The 22,585-nt window shown below is 36.8% G+C and overlaps 1 protein-coding gene across 2 annotated transcripts in view; it reads right to left on the bottom strand.

Moving 5' to 3' along the window:
• The window catches only part of LOC133520838 (uncharacterized), a 96,807-nt gene that overhangs the window by 27,045 nt on the left and 47,177 nt on the right, over positions 1–22,585 (bottom strand). The window contains exon 2 of one of the 2 annotated variants that reach the window (XM_061855523.1): positions 1,080–1,186. In XM_061855523.1, coding sequence (XP_061711507.1) covers positions 1,080–1,151 — 72 coding nt within the window. In that variant the 5' untranslated portion in view covers positions 1,152–1,186. Of the gene's footprint in view, positions 1–1,079; positions 3,805–22,585 lie in introns of those variants that run through there. The other variant, XM_061855524.1, reaches the window with a different exon arrangement.

Below are 22,585 nucleotides of genomic sequence, written 5' to 3'. Positions count from 1 at the left end.
TTAGAATCTACAGTTGACAAAACGAAAACTCATCCAAAGTCAGCAAATGCCAATTATCATCAAAGTTAGGAAAGTTCCTCTTAGACCATTTTCGCTTAGTTACGTAATCTGGCGGCTGCTTTTATTGAAACATTTAAAATATCCAATTTGTATAGTATATCCATGTAGATTTCTATAAACTATAAACTTTGACAAAGGTATTAAACTCGTGGAGGTGTAAATAGAAAGTGAATGAATCTCTTGAAATTAGACAGTTGCCAGAAAGGCTATGAGCGACTTCCAAGAATGAAACAGAGCAATTACTTTACGTTATTCAAGTCGTAAAAATTATAATTATATTGTGTTCTATGCGCAAATTCAATGACCATAAGGTCAATACGGATAAGTATGGCATATGGGTAAGTGTGGCTGGGCCGTTACATTGAGACTTGTTTACCCATTGATTCATACATTCGCTTCTTGCTTCTGGCTTTAGTGGCCATGTATGAACTCGCAATAAACACTAATTTACGAGTAATAAATTATTGTCAAAAATTTCATTTTTGATGCAAGCTGTACTTTTCTTGAAATAGGCAAATAGTACTCATCAAGACAATTGTAAAAAACCCAAACGCAGTTAGATTTTGTTGTTTTATCTCAGAGTTTCCAAGGCCACCCCCTACCTTTATCATCAGATCAGCTCGATGGTACCTTAAAATGCATTGTCACCCAATTAACATGTGTATTCAAATTTTCACCTTTATCACAAACCGGGAAATGGGTCTTATTGTAGGTCTTCCGGTCTATAACTTGCAAAATTTAACCCGTTAAACATACATAGGTACATTGCAAGTTAAATAAAGGCTTGTAAAAAGACCCCGATATGAAGGCCGCACTTATCCCGCAGCCACACTTACCTGTATTGACATTATAAGTTTGTTCGGATCTTATTGTACAGTGTAGTAAAGAGATGGCTATTAGCGTTATGTTTGGTGGGAGAGACAGAGTGTGTATGCGTGTGTGTGAGTAAGTGAAAGAGAGAGATAGAGATAAGTAGGTAAGTGTGTAAAAAAATAGAGAGAAAGAAAAAGATAGCTTACCACATTCAGCTCCTCCATGTCGTCTTCGCATGAGAAGTTAAACGAAGGACCCGCGCATAGTTTGCGCTTCATAGCAAGCCCCGGCGGCGGTCGGCGTCGATCACTATCTGGAACAACAGTATTGAGTAAGTAATATGATCGTATTCTTATATCTATAACATACAGATCGAGTATCCGAGCAGCCCTAGTGAAGCCAATTCAACTATGTGAACAACAACTATCATAGCGAGACTTTCGATACCCGAGTTAATTAAATAAATAAATAAAATAAAATGTGCTGGTGCCTCTTTTTAAGTATTCAAGATACCTGTATTAACAGAAAACCGCTCATCTACAAAAGGTTATGAATTCTTAATCTTACCCCCCTAGTCTTGCCCTCATATGATGTAGTAGGATAAATATTCGTTGATAACGTTGTATAATTTGGCAGACCGTGATGCATGTTGTCTTCTCGCAGATGCAGTGCTCGTGGACGGTATAATTTGAGTCTTTTTTCGAGTAAATCTTTTTAAAACTGATTTCGCTTCGCGCGATTATCAAACGACTATAAATGCTTTGAACCGCTCCTTTGCAAAATCACCTAGAGATTAATGGTTTAATCCAGAGGTGTGGTGAATTCGCAACGGCTTACCTAGTGCGAGAACACCTTTGAAACGGGTAACCAGCATAGACTGATCACCGAATAAAAGGGAAGGAAGCTGGGGAGACCAACTTTGTTGATAGATTATTATATTTATTATCATGATTTAAATTTGCATATAACGCCCCGCCCGTGCGACTGTTGTTACTGCGTAAACAATTCTGCATTTTGTCTTCTCGGACTGTCATTAAACGATTAATTCGTAAATGTCACAAATGCTTCAAGGCTAACCCAAAACCTGCCGACTATTTAATGGCTGATTTACCTCCATCAAGAATCATATGAGTTAAAACCATCCTGCTTACCATCAGGCGGGCCATATGCTTGTTTGCCACCGTAGTATTAAAAAAAAGAGAGGTAAGTGGAATCAATGTCAATATTGTAGCAGTCGCATCGCAGCAACGTCAGTATTTATAATCCTCTTGAGGATTACCTATCTCATCTCCGAAAATTTTAATTCTGATTATTAAAATCCAGAAATTTTCATTTGACCGAACGCGTGTTTTCTAAAAACCGTTGAATTCACCAATCAAACCTTAACGAACCCGAAGATTTCTACATGATGCTTTTTTCAAAAGTTTGAAAAATTTAACGGTTTTTGAAAAGCACGCTTTCGGTCAAATAAAAAGTGGGTAAATGAAACATCGGGCAAACATGTTTCAAAGTTGAGACATGTTACCAGTCTTGAGGCAAGGACACATATTGAGGTACCAGTGGATGGTGGGACGCGGTTAAACATCGTTTCTTACAGCTCTATAACAGTTATCTTCGAGCAACACCGGCAAGGGAGACGGCATTCGTGCTATATCCCCTCTGCTGAAGCATAGGTACAACTCTCTCTGAGTATGTCGCAAGATTTGTAATTAGCCCTATTTGCAATTAGCCCTAGCACAGGCTTCGGTCTTTTTGGGCTGTTACTGCACACTATGTCTTTAAACGCTGGTCGGGAAAACCTTTTTTATGTTATTTTGTATAAATAGTGAATAGTTAGTAACTTTGATTTGTTTTTAAATAAAAATAACTAAATAACTGTACCTAGGGCGGTGCATATTGTGACTCGTCCGTACACATAGATCGAGGTGTGGAAGATTTGTCATTGAAGTATGTCATTTTCTAGGTATTTGTGTCGTCATTACAGATTGGATTTCGTATGTAGTGAGTGAGAAGTGCGACTGTGAGCACGTATCTCCTCGCAAAAAATGGCAGAATTATTTGTACGGTATGATACCGCTTGAGCTCCTCCCTTTCGACGTGTCGGATTGGAAGCCGGCGTTGCTCGAAGACAGTTATAGATCTCAAAATTGACGGTGTTTCAACCTATCTTTGTTTACACTCACATTGAGCTCCCCTACCTACGGCCCTAGCTTGGAGTCCTTGCAGGAGTTAGCTATCAGCTAGATTGTGTAATAAAATATGTAAGAGCAGTGAATACTATATTGTTGAATGGTTCAAACGAGGATACCAGAGAAATTAAGGTAACCAATGTAGCCCGCAAAACATGCTTGTATCTTTATAGGAATAACCTGTCAAGCCGTCATTATGGCAAGCGACAGGAATTAACAGTCACGCTCTCATTTTAAAACAATATTCTGAAATAAAATGAACGTTTTTTTTTTAATGAGAGCATAACTTCGTTCGTATGAGAGTGGCTTTAGCGACGGGTTCGTGTGACTTAAGGTACCGTAGGTTCAGAGCGGAGTTTTTTTAAAATCGTACCGTTTTTTAGATCACAATGCGGTTGCCAAAAATGTAAACAGCAATGATGAGGATTTTCTCTAGTGACTTCATTGATTAAAATCCTGATTGTTTGACTTTCACTCGATAGAAAAAAATCACGAACATAGGTCTAAAACTCACTTTAAAAATGTGTAATAATAATAAAATATATAATAATAAATATTATAGGACATTATTACACAAATGGACTAAGTCCCACAGTATAAGCTCAATAAGGCTTGTGTTGAGGGTACTTAGACAACGATATATATAATATAATTATAAATATTTATAAATACTTAAATATATAGATAACACCCATCACGCCGGAATAAATATCCATGCTCATCACACGAATAAATGCCCTTACCAGGATTTGAACCCGGGACCATCGGCTTCGTAGGCAGGGTCTCTACCGGTCGGTATACATAAAAGCTAAAAATATGAAAAATGCTTCTCATCGATTACTTTTTTTTGTTAAAACTTAGGTACTACATCAAATTAAAGTCAATAACATAATATCCGCGGTCCCGAGCACGTACATCCGTCTCGCTCACACTTACGCTCAGTTAGAGTGAAAGAAAACACGAACCTACGGGGACTTCGACGCGCTGGCCGTGGTGATGGCGGCCTTTGACAAAATGGACGAACATAAGACCAGGTACACAGCATTTATTTTTCCCGTATACTGTATACGAGATTTTATCGAATATCGGAGTAGAGTAGAGTAGAGATTCGTTGCAAAATAAAAGAAAACAACAAGTAACATAACATAACATATAAGCCACGAAATGGTCCCGACTCAGCATGGTGCTAGCCTGGCTGGGCTAACGCTGGTCTTCCGTCGGGGCCATAGTTAAAGCAAACTGTGTATAGCACCTTTCAATATCTTTCATACGGCGTCTAAGTATGCAGGAAAATCTATTTTCAAAGTTATCATACAAATTTTGCTGTCACTAGGATATTCGATATAGTCTCGTATACGGGAAAAATGAACATCGTGTGAATCTAGTGGGTCGCCGAGAGCCGGTCGATGCGACTTGAGAATTACCACATTTTGTGATATAATCTCTTATTCTTCTTGGTTCTCGCCTTATCCCGTTACGCGGGGTCGGCTTTCTTAATTTTGAGGCGCCATCTATTCCGCTGTTTTGCATCGTCGACACATTTTTTCATGTCCTTTTGGACGTTAGTCATCCACGTGGTCTGTGGCCTGCCCTTCCCTCTCTTTTGTTTAGTGATGGAAAGGCACTTTTGAACAATATGGTCATCGTGTCATTTTGTGATATATAAATACATTATAAATATCGAGCTCATGTTACACTGGTGTGTTAAAAAATTCAATTCGCACGATTGTGAGCGAATAACGTCAGCTTGAGATTAGACTTTAGATTTAAAGCGATCCCTTTTAATATCGCGGTAACCGAGCTACTATGCGCAGTGAGATTTTATAAATGAGAGAAATTCGAAGAATGGCAAGACGAATAGAAAGAAGAAGAATTAGTGCTGAGGAGCTACTGTATTTAGCTACTGTACGTAGGTAAATGGCATACCAACACAGCTATCCTCTTAATATCTCAGTGTTATTGTATGGACCCGGGTGTGTCCTTAAACTATGTAGAGGTATGGGCATTGTGATTGTCATCTCGCTTTGTGTGGTAGGATACAGCACAGCGGATGTCATTCCAGATCTAGAGCAGAGCCCAACTGCCGGTGAGTAAGGTTGCCACAGAAATTAACGAGGGTGCGGAGTGTTAGGGTTGGCAACGCGAATGTAACTCCTCTGGAGTTGCAGGCGTCGATAGGCTACGGAGACTGCTTACCGTATGCTTGTTTGCCACCGACGTAGTATAGAAAAAAAACTTAACATATTTTTTTTATTTAATTCTAATGTGGAGTTTTTGTTAGGACCTAGGTACTATGTTTAAATTTTTTGGACATTAAAACTTCAAACTTTCAGGGGTGATAAGCAGGCAAGATTATCTTAAGGTGGTTTGGTTTACATACAAAAAACGATTTCGTTTTTTTTAAAGTCAATAAACACTATTACTACATAAACATGTGCGCATCTATTTACTTTCGAATATTCTTTTGCGCTAAATTGATAGAAAAACTTTGTTACACAGAAATCACACAAAAACCGTTATTTTGGCGTTACATTGATAAAAATGTAACGTTCTTTTGCGTGATTTCTGTGTAATATGTGTGATAACTTAGTAAAACGCAATTGTTTTTTGTATGGAAATCGAACCACCTTAACTGAATACGTTATTAAAAAAAAATACTTTAATCTAAATATTATCGGAAAAAAGTTGGTGTGCGCCAGCTCTAGAACCCTCGTCTAACCTAAATTAAAATTGCTACAGCTTATAATGCTTTAATACTGGCGCGGTGGGGCGTCTCGATAGTTAGCCGAGGCAATTTCTTGCGAAATGGTTTAATCTTAGTTAATGAAATAAGGAAGCCGGGTATCGGAAGTGTCGCTTGATAAACAAGTCTTGTTTTAAATAGTTTACGGCCCGATTCCAAGAATGAATAATCCCAAGAAAAAAAAAATGATTAAGACAAGTTTAAGATCTTGGAAAGATCGATAACTAAACATGTTAAAATTGACGTTTATTTCGTTTCCGCTGTGAACCCAATAAAATCTATCTACGATATTTCTAACGTCAAAGTGACATTCTTTGCCCGAATCGAGCTGCTTCTGTCAATTACGACATACAAACGATATCTAAACCAGAACTTATCGTTATCGTATTTCATTCTTCGAATTTTAATCAAAGATTCTGCAAGTCTCATGATTTAAGCGAGGTTTACACTAGCAAGAACTTGCATGCAATTTTTATTACATTGCGGTATCTGGTCAAACTTTTTAATGCAGTTTACCTTGGCAGTCGGCAATGTAACGTAAATTGCATGCAACTTTTTGCTAATCTAATCGTCGCTTTAGAATAAGTCATATTAATAGTTTTGTGTACGGTTATGGCTGTTGGACACATACGTTATTTGAGAGTTAGACCAAGATAATTCTGCAACGATTTCAAATATTGCTAAGGGAATTTATTTATGTGATGAACATGAATATTTGTTCCTGATTCATGGGTGTTTTAAATGTATTTAAGTATTTATATATTATATATGTCGTTGTCTAAGTACTCACAACACAAGCCTTAGCTCAATAGCTTACTGTGCGACTTAGTCAATTTGTGTAATTATGCCCTATAATATTTATTTATTTATTTATTTATATTAGCTGTAAATGGTTGAGCATTAGACTTTTCGTTCGTTGTAACATCTATTGTTGTAGCGGTACTGATAATTCCGCTACTCGATGATAGATGTCGACTACGAAAAAATAAGCGTTTTGGTACTAAAACTGATGAATGGAGTGAGCACTATAAGCTAACTTCTTATTTCTCTATGGTTTTATTTACTTATTCCTAAGTGTCTACCTATAAATTTACATAAACGAGCATATAGTTGGACCCGGGTACGTCTTAAACTACGTCCAAAAGGTATGGGCATTGTGAATGTCATCTCGCTTTGTGTCGCATATCGGCCAAGCGCGAGTTGGACTCGCACAGGAAGTACAATATCTATAAAAACGGTCACATATCCAAGTACTGACCCCGCCCGACGTTGCTTAATTTCGGTGATTGGATGCGAACCTCGAGATTGGAAAGAAATATTTATTTTATTCTGTTTTTAGTATATTTTGTTATAGTGGCAATAGAAATAAATAATCTGTAGAATTTTCAACTGGCTAACTATCACAGTTCATGAGATACTGCCTGGTGACAACGGACGGGCGGACGGACGGTCAGCGGAGTCTCGGTAATAGGGTCCCTTTGTTTGACCCTTTGGGTACGGAACCCTAATCTTCATGGTTCTACTTATCTATTCCTAAGTTCCTGCCTATAAATTTACATAAACAAGCACATAGTTATTATTCCACTTACATAATTAAAATGGGTAATCCTCATCAGTCTTTTATAGAATAGCCCGCTATATTTCGTGGCCACAATAGGTACATTAGCGGAGTGGGTATTTACATATTTAGATAGTCTCCATTAGCTTAATTGGCGCTGATATGGCCGCGGCCGGGCTAAGCTATTGTGGTGATAATATTGTCTATTCTACCTGTAAATTTGGATATTAGGTATTTATAACAATATCGGAAATTAAGTTACATATATATACGTATTATACAGTTCATTTTTATATGGTATAGCTGTCAGGTATAATATTTGAAGCAATTTTTTGGAAATTTGGCATATTTATTTACGTAGAAATGTAACATTTAAGAAATAAAAATACGGTGAAATTATATTGAAGAACATTACTTACAAGGAAAGGTATTCAACTGTCCGGTTCCGATTTGATTAATATTATTTGTTTATGTTATAGAGTAGTCTAAAATAATATTTTTTTAGCTGCCCAAACTCAACCTATTAGGAGAAATTGTCCTCCAAAGTACTAAAGAATTTCTAAATCTTCTAGAAAGTGATGCTAAAGCAACTTGCTAGTTAATGGCTGGTTTGATAATATGTTTGAGAGCTGGAAAAAATAATGAGCACGTGTTTTTTTATATCGGCTGAAACTCATTTTTTCCTAAGCTGTTGAAGCGGACTTGCGCGATGGCACAGGATCGAGACAACTGGCATGTACTCGTGTCGGAGGCAAAGATTAATTTTGGGTCGCTGCGCCATTAAGTAGTAGTAGAAGATTTAGTAACTTTTTTTAATGCTTTGGAGGACAATTTCTCTCAATAGGTTGAGTTTGGGCAGCTAAAAAAATACATGTCCGTTATTTTAGACTACTCTATAACATATATAAATATAAACCAAATCGGAACCGGATAGTTGGGTACCTTTCCTTGTCAGTAATAAATTACTGGATTGAGCTGTATAACGTATAACCCTAAAATCATTTCCACTTTCGCCATTTCTACAGAAGAAAAGTGAAGAAAACTATCGAAATAACGGCGGCTACAATATGTAAATTTCAAAGTTCATATCACTCATTCAGGATTCTTTCAAGAAGATAGAAAAAGGGAGGAAAAGCGGGAGTACATTTCAAACCATTCATTAACCGCGATCGAACATTAAAAACATCCAGTTTTACATAAAACAATCTTTATTTTACCTTCCTATTAAGCTAACCTACGTTATGAGACCAAAAAGGTCCAAAGAGCATAAAATGCTTTTGTAATGAAAAGTACAAATAATTTTCAAAAACTCGGTTAAGTGTCCTAAACCCAAACCTCCCTTAAGTGACTTAATAAAGAGCCTTTTTTGTGTTAAATATACTTGAAACAAATTCGAACCCAATATTAAGCTCATTTAACCTAATCTCGTTCTCCGTTCTGGCCCCTTTAACTCAAATGCCGAGTCTCTGTGGAAATAAAATTGTTTAACGGTCTTACATTCATTCTGCTCAAAAGATCTATTTCACTGTGAAGTCTTGCATGTCATTTGAAGGGTATTTATTCAGAAGTAGGGACGGAATATACAGTGTATAAATCCAATAACAATCTATCCGTATGCTTAATCATTAATTATGAAGTTGTTTGAAGAGAAAACTTCTTTAGGCGCGTTGGGCATTTTTTTGAGGTGGGAAAAACAATTGAACTTGCGACACTGTTACCGTTATCGTAACTGACACCTCTGTATACATAAACACATGTGTATGTACGTACATAGATACACATGCATGTTGGCATGTTTCCTGACGATCCAAAAATACACACCCGGACAAAAATACTTACGGACCCGGGTACGTTCTTAAACTACGTCCAAAAGAGAGGTATGGGCATTGTGAATGTCATCTCGCTTTGTGTGGTAGGGCACAGCACAGCGGATGTCAGTCCAGATCTAGAGCAGAGCCCAGCTGGGGAAGTACCTCCACCTTACAGAAAACCGCAGCCAAATAACACTAGACCCTACTCATAGTGTTGTGTTCTGCCGGTGAGTACGGTTGTCAGAGCTCAACGAGGGTGGGAGGGGGTTAGGGTCGGCGACGCGCATGTAACTCCTCTGGAGTTGCAGGCGTACATGGGCTACGGAGACTGCTTACCATCAGGCGGGCCGTATGCTTGTTTGCCACCGACGTAGTATAAAAATAAATAAAAAAAACATAATTGTATAAGTTTTCATTTCTGTCGGCACTCCCGGAGTGGCACGGTTTTTTTAAGTCACAATTATGACATGACATGACATTTCGAGATACGAGATTTTTATAGTAACTGCCAACAAGCGTTGACAGTTACTTTAAAAAGCTCGTATCTCGTAACTTGTGTGTTGCTTTATATTGCGGGCCGAAATATTTTGTATGGTTTATGTTTTCATTGTATTTTTAAGCAAAATTGACAGCCGTTATTGACGCTACGACTTAATAGGATAAGTTAGCGCAAAAGCAAATTCACTACGCGCGAAATATCGACATGTGCGCGAGTTTCGGAAAGCAAGCAAGCAAGCGCGGCATCTTAATTTTTAGTTGCAATTTTCAAATACACCACAAGAATTAAATATTACGGTATATCCCTGGTGGTACGGTACGGTACCTTACAGTACATATGGTGCTACTTTCCAGCACGCGTGCGGGAATGAGCACTTTCCGAGCATATGTCTAAACTTTAAAGAGCCATATGTTCCGTAAAACGGTATACGATACACGTGCGAATAGGTAATTCCTCCCTTCGGTCGTGTTTTAATTTATCACCACTAGTTGTGAATTTCCAATTTCTGCACTTGTATCGTAAATAACTATTCCCAGTGAAATACCTTTAGGTACAGTCAACGTCAAATATATGTTTACACTGCGCCTTACTCATTTCTAACAAGGCGAACACATATATTTGACGTCGACTGTACTTCTTGCTCAAGGGTACATATAATATACATATGTATTTTGTAACAAAGGAAGTAATTTTAGAACGGAGCATATTCAATTTATCGTACGTAACAAAGAAAATTACTTACGTAGACCTACATTTATTGTTATTGCCTTATATTACAATTACGTGGAGGTAAGAATATGAACTCTGCAGAAGGCGATATTAAATCAACAGTTAAAGCGGCATTTATCAAATTATCACACATGACTTGACAACCTAATTTAGTAGTTTGGAACTACGAGAACGCAATGTAAAACTCTCTAGAAGTTTTACTCATTTTTAGGATTCCGTAGCCAAATGGCAAAAAACGGAACCCTTATAGATTCGTCATGTCCGTCTGTCTGTCCGATTATGTCATAGCCACTTTTTTCCGAAACTATAAGAGCTATACTGTTCAAACTTGGTAACTAGATGTATTCTATGAACCGCATTAAGATTTTTACACAAAAATAGAAAAAAAAAACAATAAATTTTGGGGGTTTCCCATACTTAGATCTGAAACTCAAAAAATCTTTTTTCATAAAACCCATACGTGTGGGGTATCTATGGATAGGTCTTTAAAAATGATATTGAGGTTTCGAATATAATTTTTTTCTAAACTGAATAGTTTGCGCGAGAGACACTTCCAAAGTGGTAAAATGTGTGCCCCCCCCCCCCGTAACTTCTAAAATAACATAATGAAAAATCTAAAAAAATATATGATACAAATTGTTATATAAACTTCCACCGAAAGTTGGTTTGAACGAGATCTAGTAAGTATTTTTTTTAAGACGTCATAAAATTAAAAAAAAAAAAAAAAAACATCATACCCATACGTGTGGGGTACCTATGGATAGGTCTTCAAAAATGATATTTAAGTTTCTAATATCATTTTTTTTTAAACTGAATAGTTTGCGCGAGAGACACTTCCAAAGTGAAAATGTGGTTCCCCCCTGTAACTTCTAAAATAACAGAATGTTAAATCTAAAAAAAATATATGATAATTACCACGTAAACTTCCACCGAAAATTGGTTTGAACGAGATCTAGTAAGTAGTTTTTTTAATACGTCTTAAATGGTACGGAACCCTTCATGGGCGAGTCCGCCTCGCACTTGGCCGCTTTTTTTATTAAAATCACAAGGCCTTTAACATCTTGACGGATGATTTTATGCAGCGTTTGTATGTAAGGGACGTCTCTCGTGGCTGTATAAGCCAATGCGGGACCGGCATTTGCGACCACATTTGTGACAGCTAAAGGAGGGAGCCAAGTCGGCAACAACTTCAGGTGGGTTGTGCTTTTTCGCGCGTTTTCGGGCAAGTTCTTGGAACCACGCGTTTTCGTGAATAACGCGATCTTTCGCGATGGCACTCCTCCATCCATGTCAATAGATGTCAAAAGAGACCATGTCGCGTTTTTTAAAAGATGAAAAAAAAGTATTAGAACACTGATCCAATAGCACTTAATCAACTGAGGAAGCTTACCAGAAGCGTGTGAGTTTTTCTATTACTTGACACGACTTAATGAGACGCAAAACATTGTAGTATAGTTTTCAGATGCATCTAGTTGATAAACAAGTTTGGTTTTAAGTACCTAAGTTTTACTCTTAGGAAACGTGCAATAGCAACGCCATCTCTTGGTAGAGTTGTACCAAGTTGCTTAAAGATACTGATAATTCTGTGGCCCTAGTGAAAAAGGGTACAAGTCTCTGGCAGCGCAGGTGTAAAGGGGTGTAAGTTCCACGTAACACTTATGCCCTTATACACCTAAACTGCCATAGAGTTGTACCCTTTTTTACTAGGGCCACAGAATTATGTTTTGCTACAAATACAACACCGACAGTGATAAAAACCGACAATCATGAAGGTTTTCTCAACAACTCACGCTAATTGGTTACATTATTTTCTGGAATGTCCCATATATACCGACGATATCCACTTGGCTATTCCAAAAGTCTGCACTATTTCGTCTGGTTACTATATTTAACCTTAGATACGACTCGACCCTATTGTTTTAGGAAAAACTTCATTAGCTAGTTTACATTTTAAAAAGAGACATCTAGCGAGCAATTCAGTAACTAGAACAAAGTATGGTACAGTCAGCGTAATAGTTCGGTACACCATATAATATATGGTGTACCGAACTATTTGGCTACTTTGACTGCTACGAAGTATTTGACGCTGACTGTACAAGCCGAAAGGACTATAAAGAGTTAGCAACATGACCGTGACGCCATTATTCTGTCTTTCATAAAGATTTCATAGTCGCTAATCTTTTTGATAGTGTGAAAAAAGAAACTGATTTGACTAGTCAGTCAACTACCCTATTGGTGATATAACCAGCTGTCAATTAAGTCTCATGGTGAAGGCCCATAAAGGATTTCCGGTTCGAGCGCCATCTTAATTTAATGCTCATAAAAAAATAGGTGCGAAAACCAGACTTCATACAAATTTTTAAATGCTCCTAGTTCTTATAATAAATAAAAAAAAACAAAATGTAGGAGAATAGCTGTGCTAGCATAGTTGATATACAACAAATTGTGTCAAAATATTTTTAATAATGTGAATATCCAGGGAGGAAAATGAGGGCTACGTTTGTATAGGAAGGCAATTTCGCGAGGGTCCTGAATTTTCCTCTTAACCACCATTTTGGAGTCAACGGCGGGACGGTAGTCCACGTGCTACTTGTAAAGTCCAGCTATCGCTTTACAAGAGCTGATAATATCACCGTACACTGTCTTGTACTAACCGTACAATTTTAGTCGTATTAAAAGCTCTTAGTACCTTGATACTGACGAAATCCTCCCACTGGACTCCCTAATTTTAAAAGAATAAATCAATGAAAAGGCTCATAAAAGAACCATTGAGGGTTTCGTTTTGTTGACAAAGTCTGGAAGACAATAAGTCCTACTCGAAGAATTTGCTTTCAAGGTATACAAGAATTCAGAGGATACTTACTACGATTGATTCTGATCAAATCTTTTCAAGTCCAACAGAGCGGAGAACGTTTAAAGTCAAACAGAACGTTCATACCTAAATAAGTGGTTGCTATGTCAAAGGAATTTTCTTAATCTTATATTCGTAATAACCCTTTCACATCGTATTCTCTTTTATTTTTTTTACCTTCTGAGACTGTCTGAAGTGGCATGATGATACATATACATGAAATAGGTACCAAAAGCAACTTGGCTATTAACTAGAAGTTTGCATAAGAATAATTAGATAGATAGATATATGTATTATTACTAAAGATAGTCATTTGGTTTAAATTTAAAAAAAAAAAAACACAACAAAATGTAAATGATGATGGCGTACATTGAAAATAATACCTTATTTATGAAAAATAGGAAATCCAAAAACTTGAACAAAAGTGTCACCGTTTGAGGAGTATAATCTAAATTTTTATTATTTGCTCGTATCACAGGCCGTGAGGCCGTTATATATTTAAGACTGATGCAAAAGTTATTGCGATTTTTTATTGAAATGTCTATATATACAAAAATACTTGTTATGTGTACTTACACATCGCACTTTCCTAGAATAGGGAATATTAGGTACGTAAACTCTTCGTAGTGGGTGCCACTATAATCAATTTAATAAAACTTGTGTTGACAGTTGCAAGCAGACTAATTTTATTTCATTCGAAATACACCGTTATCGAGTAACAAGTTTTTACTTAGCACTAACAGATGGCAGCACTGGTATGGTAATGCATGGAGTGCATATTATAAATAATGATTTTGTTACAATTTTAACACAATCCATCCATCACAATCTGAGGGTCTACCGCGAAACAAAAAAAAAATTTCTTTGTCTAACCTCTCTATCACTCTTGCATATTCGAACGATAAAGAGGCAGATAACTGAATTTTGATTTTCACGTTTCCCAGTAGGCCCTTTGTAAACAAACCGCCTTGATGCATCATCAATAAGTAAGTGCTCAATCATGTTCACTAATGTATACCTACTATTCTGTAACTACCTTCTTAACTATTTACTAAGATCACGATTTGACCTTGTGGATTACTGTAATTGGCTTTATACACTTAAAATTTAAAATTGCACATGTAATTATTATAAGCTGTTGTAATCCTGAATAAAAAAAAAAAACTGTGAAAACTTGTCAAAAAACAGTTTTAGACAGTATGTGTAAGTTACTCTATTATGATGGGTGCTAGTGCTGCACTCTGTTGGCAGAACATATCCCCAATAGTAATACCATGCTGCGTTTAAATATAATAATAAGTTTTTGTCCAAAATTTAATTTTTGGTTCAAGCTTTTATAGCTGACTATACTTTTCTTTCCACAAGTAACTAATACTCATCGAGACAATTCTAAAAACCCCAAACACAATTAGGTTACGTTGTTTTATCACAGAGTTCCTATGGCCACCTCCTGTCTCCATCATTAGATCAGCTTGATGGTACCATAATATTGCATTGTCACTCGACTTACATATATTATGTATGCAAATTTTCAACTTCATCGGAAACCGGGAAGTGGGTCAAATTTAACTTGCAAGATTTGATTACAAACAGACAACGGTCCGGTGAAAGTAAATAAAAGCTTGTAAAAATAGACGATTTTCATGTAAAATAATGAACTCATATTCTCTTCAGTCAATTTACATGGTCCATAATTACAGTCTCGCTTCGCTCTCTCATCCTAAATTACGTCGAGGCGTTTGCGGCGCGGCCCAAGTGGGGGGCGTAATGCGATCAAACCTCACAGTAGAGTATAACACAGTAAGAGATACCCAACCCAACACTAGCGTCGCGAGCGTCGGCATCTAAACGGCTGCCATGACTTGGCATTTGACGTTTACGACTGCGTGAACTCCAGGGCATTCCCTCTCTATCGCACGAATACATCGAGTTTACGCATTCGCTAACATAAACGTCAAGTGTCAACTCGTGGTACGGCTACTAGTCAACTCTATGGCGGCTCAGTTGCTCAACGCAACTGCAGGTAGCTTTTATATTTTATTTTGCTCAATTTAATTTAGTAAGTATATTCAATTATTTTATACGTATATTGTACCATGGTACATATAGTTGTATAAAAACATGCAGTAATATATATTATAAAATCTTCAAGCTTCAGTTGATGCTTGTTCCCTAAAATTGCTATAAAATTCGCATCAACATTGATGGGGAAAGCCCCGCCCCACATAACTCATATTGGCTAAATAAACATCTCGTTCCACAGATTTACGACTTTGCACAAAAGCTTTCAATACGGTATACTTGTGCAATAAAATCATAAATTCTAAGTATTCCATATTATTTTATCGAGCTTACAGTTCTGGCAATACTTAACATTTTAAAAATACGTGGCAGATTGCCAGATAAATAAAATATAAGCAAAATGCTGAATAGAAAACTATTCTGTTGGTAATATGTGATTGCACCAGAGATCAGTACAAAAACAAACTAACAAAATCTCTGTAATTCTGAACGCAACCCTTGGAAGACAACATAATGGTATAGTCTTTAGTTTTCAAGCTGAGCCAGTTGGGTTTATACTGTCTAATTTATTAGAAATCATCAAAGTATTGTCATCTCTATGATCCTAGACAGTAGATACATAATGAACTGTACTAACAAATGGCAGAGTGCGCTAAGAAGGCGCGTCTTCAATAGGGATGATGGCACAGTCATGTTGAATTTTATATTAGAATCTAGTAAAATAATTTATTAGACTATAAACTGAAACATATGTCATATATAGATTGCATAGACTCGATAAAATTGCCATGTCTAGGTGGCATCTGTCGATTCTGTCGCGAAAGTCTCTGATTCGATTCCAGGCACTGGAAGTATTGGTCACTTTTTCTTTCATATATGACATCTATTTCAGTCGGTTTTATTTATTTGTCTCTGTGTTATACGAACAAGTACCAACTGGCGGTTACTTCTCGGTATAATTTGGATCTATACTTGGAGAGTCGTTGAACTTTTAGGAACTAATATCGAACTTTGACTTGGTGCCGTATTCTGCTTGACTTAACTTAATCCAACATTGATCCAAATTGACAAAACCCACTAGGTATCAATGTTTCAGTTAATTGAAAATACGGGTTGGCAAAAAACCCACAGTAAGTCGTATCATTGGTTTATGGAAATATTAAACATTTAGGATTTGGAATGTTTGAATATAATTATCATAGTAAAAAAAAATAAGGCGTCCCTGTTGGTGGCAAAGATCGGTTACCTTTTATATATTGCTTTTACTTTTAAAATTCGAATAGCGAATGATATTTCGTACATTATTAGTTCCGAAAAACTTATTAATACGAGCCGGGGTTTGTTTGACCCCGCGACCTCCGGATTGCAAGTCGCACGCTCTTACCGCTATGCCACCAGCGCAGCGCTCTTATCCTGTTACCTATCTATATATCTTACCACCCATATCTTGGAATATTATGATACAAAAGCAGATAATATATGACTACGAGTATATTACGAGTAAATATACATCCAATGACACTTGACATCATTCGGATTTTCGTGGCGCTTTTGATTTTTGAAAGGCGATAGTACAGTGAGCTGCTGAGATAACTGACCCACCTGCATAGAAATTCATTCGCAGGGGGTCAACTATCTCTGCAGCCGACGAGTACGATACTTTTTGTAGTAACGAAACGGCTACCCACATATTTTGACTAAGGTATAGAGTTTGTGAAATTAGGGCTTGTAGAGATCTGATAACTTTTTGATTTCGTTATGTCAAGATTTTACATGAAATTATTTCGATGGGATTTCACTTTTTTTGTAAGTGTTAATGACAATCTTCCGCCCCCACTTGTAACTTCTGTTGACAGCGTCTATGGACCCCAAATGTTCTCCTTTATCAAACATATGACAGAAATAATATCTCAACAATGGAACCGCTCACTAAGCACCATACTGGGCTGGCTGAGATGTAGGATCAGTATCGCCGATATACGCGCCACCAGCATATGCATCTGAGGCACGCGCCACCGCTCTAAGTCCGCTGCCGGGTAGCTTGGGTTCGACGACGGTGCCGCCCTGACGGTGACGGTACAAATGGATTGAAATCCCCCTTTATACCCTAAAATTTTTCAATTTGTACTTTATATATTTTTTTAAATCAGGGGGAAGATGATTTATTAGGTATTTAAAACAAGGTGTTCATATTATCAATTTTCAGACTTCTGGCATCAAAATTTGCGGAACCCTCATTCATCATCCCCTATTTTAAGGGGTTAGGGGGTACAAGTTAAAATTTTTAGACATTTTTGTTGTTTGTGTACTAATACATCTTCATTGTTGCTTTTTATTTTTATCTGTAGCACATGAAATTTCGCCATCGGTTAAAGAACCCGAGACAGCAACATCTTCATCCACCTGAACAAACTCATATAAATTCACACCGCAAGTTTGAACTTGTCTCAAAATGTAGGGTACAATGTACTTACCCCTGCAATTTGATAACTTTGAATTGTCGAGTGTTTGACGCTTTTCGAATGAACGCGTCGCGTCGTTTTGTAACGTAGTGATGATTTTTTTGTTCGAATTACCAAGTGTTTTAAAATGTATTGATTCTTTTCGAAATTTGAATAACTTTGAATTATAAATAGAGAGGTTCGAATTATCGCTAGCAGTCGGGTAAAAGTTCCATGTTTTAGGATGTTTTTGTTGTTTGTTTAATACTAGCTTACATGCCAAATTTCAGCTATCTAGGACTTCAGGAAGTACTATAAGTATTATGATCATCATCATGATTTTTAGTTAAACTTAACCACAAGAGACTTGAAGGAACTGTCATAGGAATCATCATTCGACGCGAGAGATATAACAAAATAAAATCATGCGTCATTATGATTAAATACCGTTACAAATACCTTATCCTGACAACTCGAAAATTTATTGGTTTATTTGCTAACGTTAGTAACTGACATGTCCGGGTCAAAATTTTTTTCGTTGTCATGTTTTCGAACACTATGTCACGCGCAAAAAAAGAGTGCTATTGCATGCCTTTATACCATGAGAAATGAGAAAATTAAAAACGAATTTAATTTTGACCCGCCCGCAAAATGCCCCCTCAAGTGCGGTGTGTCGGTGTGTGCTCATCGACAATGTTTAGGTGTATGTACTGTATGTGTGTACACATGTAACATGTATTTTCTCCTATTCTGCTTTCAGCAGGTACTTATAGAACAAAATCCCGCGTGTAAATTCTACAAACAATCCCCAAGAAACTAATTTGTTAATGGTCCTCGTAAATACAGCCGCTCCATAAGTCATTTCTGAAACAGTGCTACAGACAATTCACAAATGGCCATGTGTTGTTATTGCCTGGCCGAGGAAGAATCGAGTTCGTTAAACCAGTTTAGAATTACCTTAAAATCCGTAATAATTTAAAATACTCTGCCTTTAAAATTAGGCCTTCAAGCGCTTAAATCATGAAAACAGTTTTGATTGCTGTTTCTCGGGAATGTTTAATTTAAATTATAGTAAACGACTTCGTTTCCATACAGACGTTATCTTCCCTTGGTATTGACATCATAATTTTTTTTTACTATGCCTGTTCCTTACATTTTTTCGATTGTATAATTATTAGTCTTCTTCCTCGCGTTGTCCCGGCATTTTACCACGGCTCATGGGAGCCTGGGGTCCGCTTGACAACTAATCGCAAGATTTGGCGTAGGCACTAGTTTTTACGAAAGCGACTGCCATCTGACCTTCCAACCCAGAGGGTAAACTAGGCCTTGTTGGGATTAGTCCGGTTTCCTCACGATGTTTTCCTTCACCGAAAAGCGACTGGTAAATATCAAATGATATTTCGTACATAAGTTCCGAAAAACTCATTGGTACGAGCCAGGGTTTGAACCCGCGACCTCCGGATTGCAAGTCGCACGCTCTTACCGCTAGGCCACCAGTGCTTTTGATTGTATAATTATTAGTAGATTAAAAAAAAATATACTTAGATTATTTTGGCTTCCCTTTTTAATTATAACTAAAAAATCTAAAAATCAAACGAAGGGGCATAGCTATAGCAAATAAACATCTAGAGGTAATTTTATAAAAACATCTTCGTAAAGGGGGACTAATACTATGTTTGTATGGAGAGCCGGTAGTCCCTTTTCCTCTTTAAGACTAGCATTTTTGCTATGTTGAACATCTTTGAATTCACTTTGCGTAACCAGGTATATATCCCATTTAAAATAATCTCTTAATCAATTACTTCGCCAAGCATTTGAAATGTTTTCTTCATCTACAAAATTTACATAGCTGTTAACGGCACTGTTGATGAAAACGATCATAAAATTTAAATGCCCACTTTGATAACAAGGAATTGCAACTTTGTTTGTAGGAGTTTCTTCAACAACCCGTTGTAGCATGCCGCCACTTAGTCCTTTAATGAATATTCAATTTTAGGGGATCGGGTGTCCTTATGCAAATGGGGAAAGGCCTGTTCCCAGTTCCGATTTTGATTTGTTTATTGTTTCTTAATGATCCTTAACGAAGGTGTCAGTTTAATTTTCGACACACCAGCTCGTTTATTCGTCAAAAACTGACGAGAAAGTTGCATTTTACTCACAATAGCGGCAAAAGTAATTATGACTTGTTTCCTCATGTTGGCTGCTAAAATGGACTTTTAAGTGATTAAATGATAAACAAAAACTATTACATTCTTAATTACTCTAAAAAAACGACTAAAATGGACTATAAACTAAATAGAAGTAAAAATAAACAAAAAGAAAGACACAAATACAAAAACTAATCAAACAACCCGTCCTGAGCCCTCCCAGACGCAAAGGTGCCCATCACTCTCGCCGCGTTGCCACGCTGAATCGCGATAGATATATTTAGATAGGTAGATAGATAGAATACTTTTTATTAGCATACCTCCCAACAAGATACAAAAGAAAGAAAAGAAACAATTGACTAAATAATGCGCCAAAGAGCGATCTCTTCCAGACAGCCCTTGGGTAACGGAAACAGAGAAATTAATCGATAAAGTAGATGTTGCAAAAATGTTATGAAGCCTAGATTCACACACACAATTGGATAAACATACACATATAAGAAATATAAATAGACTTACATAAAAATATAAAATAAATAAATAAACCAAAATAAAGCTATAGGTAAATACGACAGCATGTCAGCCACAGAGCAAAAATAACTATGTACTATACAAACACTAAGGGAGAGATAAATAATTTTCTTTAATTATTTAATAATGTTTATTCGGATTTATATTGTAATGTTTTACAGTAAGAATTTTCCTCGAGTTGGTGTGGTATAGTAGATTGTTAACCAAGGGTGGAAAGTGAAAAGGGGTGATATGCACCCCAAATTTTTTGGCGCTCGAACGAAGTGAGACTTTTACTCGAGTTAAACACTCTACTTTTCATTTCGACTATGAGGAATGTCAAACACAAGAAATGTAGGTTATCTGCTTTTTTCCGACCAAAATATAAATGGCGCCATTACATAAAAAAATCTAAAACCATAGACAATCTGATCTTAAATTGGTAAGTGTCTGAAATGGCCTTAATGTATACGCGCCTTAAAAAAAGTGAAACTGAATGAATGAATGAAATGTAATGATAATATTTTAAACATTCATCATCATTTTTATTGATTTATTAACAAATATTTATTGATTTCATACATTTTAATATTAAATAGAAGTACATAGTATATTTTCTTTAATAATACAATGCAGTTGCATGCTGCCACCGCAGATTACCATTCCCATGCATACATTTGAATTCAACTGCTTAGAGATATGTTTTCTCTACCAACCAATTTTTAAATCTTGCTGATAAAATAATGTTTTTTTTTGTTTAATATTTGATAATGATGACATTTTTTAAAAGTCAGAAGCTTATTAGTGTCCTAATAAAAAAGATAATCAAAAAGGTTGAAGAAGGTTCCATACTATTCTTTGAAGATATTACCTTAGGAGCTACTAACACATACAGGCTGCTCCAAAGTAAAAAATGGTAATTTGTTAATTTCTTCGAAACCGCTACACCGGTTGTTATGACACTTTGTACACTGGTTCTAAATACCCTAATGCATATTGTACATTTCGGCTTTGTCCAATGGCTAGGGACACACTGTATAAATATAAATCATGGTTTGAATTGGTGATGTGTAATACCTACTACCTATTTACGGACTTTTATTGCTGACCCATCCACGGTTCAAGCTAATTTGGTAGTCAATAACGCTATGATTTTTTTTAAGAGGTTGGACACTATGACCTGGCCCTCGAGAAGCCCGGACCTAAATCCAATTGAGCACGTATGGGACGAGCTCGGGAGGTGTGTAAGAAATCGAAACCCCGCCCGAGCTACACTTAGAGACCTGAAACAGGCGTTAGTGGCAGAATGGGCTAATATTCCGCAAGAAGGCATAAGAAAATTAATAAACAGTATGCCCAATCGTTCAGAAGCTGTAAGAAGAGCCCGAGGAGGCAATACGAAGTATTAATATTTTTTTTGTGTGAGGACTGTTGATTTTTTACCTATAATTAATTGATATCGTGTTTACTATGTAATTTAAATTTTATGATATCTCCAAAGTAAAGTACACCCTAAAAGGCACAATAATTAACGTGACTGGACATCTGTACCCCTAGTTTAAATTTTATCGACATCATAACGTGACGAACGCGTTTGCGTTAAGTGTCATTTTGTATAGGATTTTGAGTTTCCAAAACGTCCCGCTTGACGCGCTCTTTCTAAATCCAATACAAAATGAGACTAAACGCAAACGCGTACGTCACGTTTCAAAATCGAATTTATTTACACTAGGGGTACAGTTTTCCGTACAGTTATGGTAGATTTCAATTCTATCTATTTGTCTGTTAATGATATTGTTACTACCTCAGAAGCTTGCTCAGAAGCTCAGGAGCTTGCTGGAAGGAGGTCTTCTTGGCATTCTACCATCCATAACGGTGTCAAAACATTCGAAGATAACCGCCTCACTAGCCTAGACATGAAACGCCAGTTACGGAAAGAGAGACCTACGCCCTCCTACGTGTACACGTTCAACGCAGCTGGCCAACTTTATTGTCACGCGTGCAATAGAGTATTTAAGAGCAAGTTTGGCCTGGCCAGCCACATTAGGGCTCATGCTAGACAACGTCCATAATGTGTTTATTTGGGGTCGCCGTCATCGAATACGATGAGGAGGACTATATATTTATATTTATATATATATACTACCTCAGAGCCAATCTAATAGGTATCTAGGTTTTTCGAAACTAGCGATTTGTGTGACCTAGATATGCA

Source organism: Cydia pomonella, chromosome 8 (genome assembly GCF_033807575.1).
Source record: "Cydia pomonella isolate Wapato2018A chromosome 8, ilCydPomo1, whole genome shotgun sequence".
NCBI classification, from domain to species: domain Eukaryota; kingdom Metazoa; phylum Arthropoda; class Insecta; order Lepidoptera; family Tortricidae; genus Cydia; species Cydia pomonella.
The sequence above is the reverse complement of the archived record's forward strand: the minus strand, read 5'-3'. Positions and strand labels throughout refer to the sequence as shown.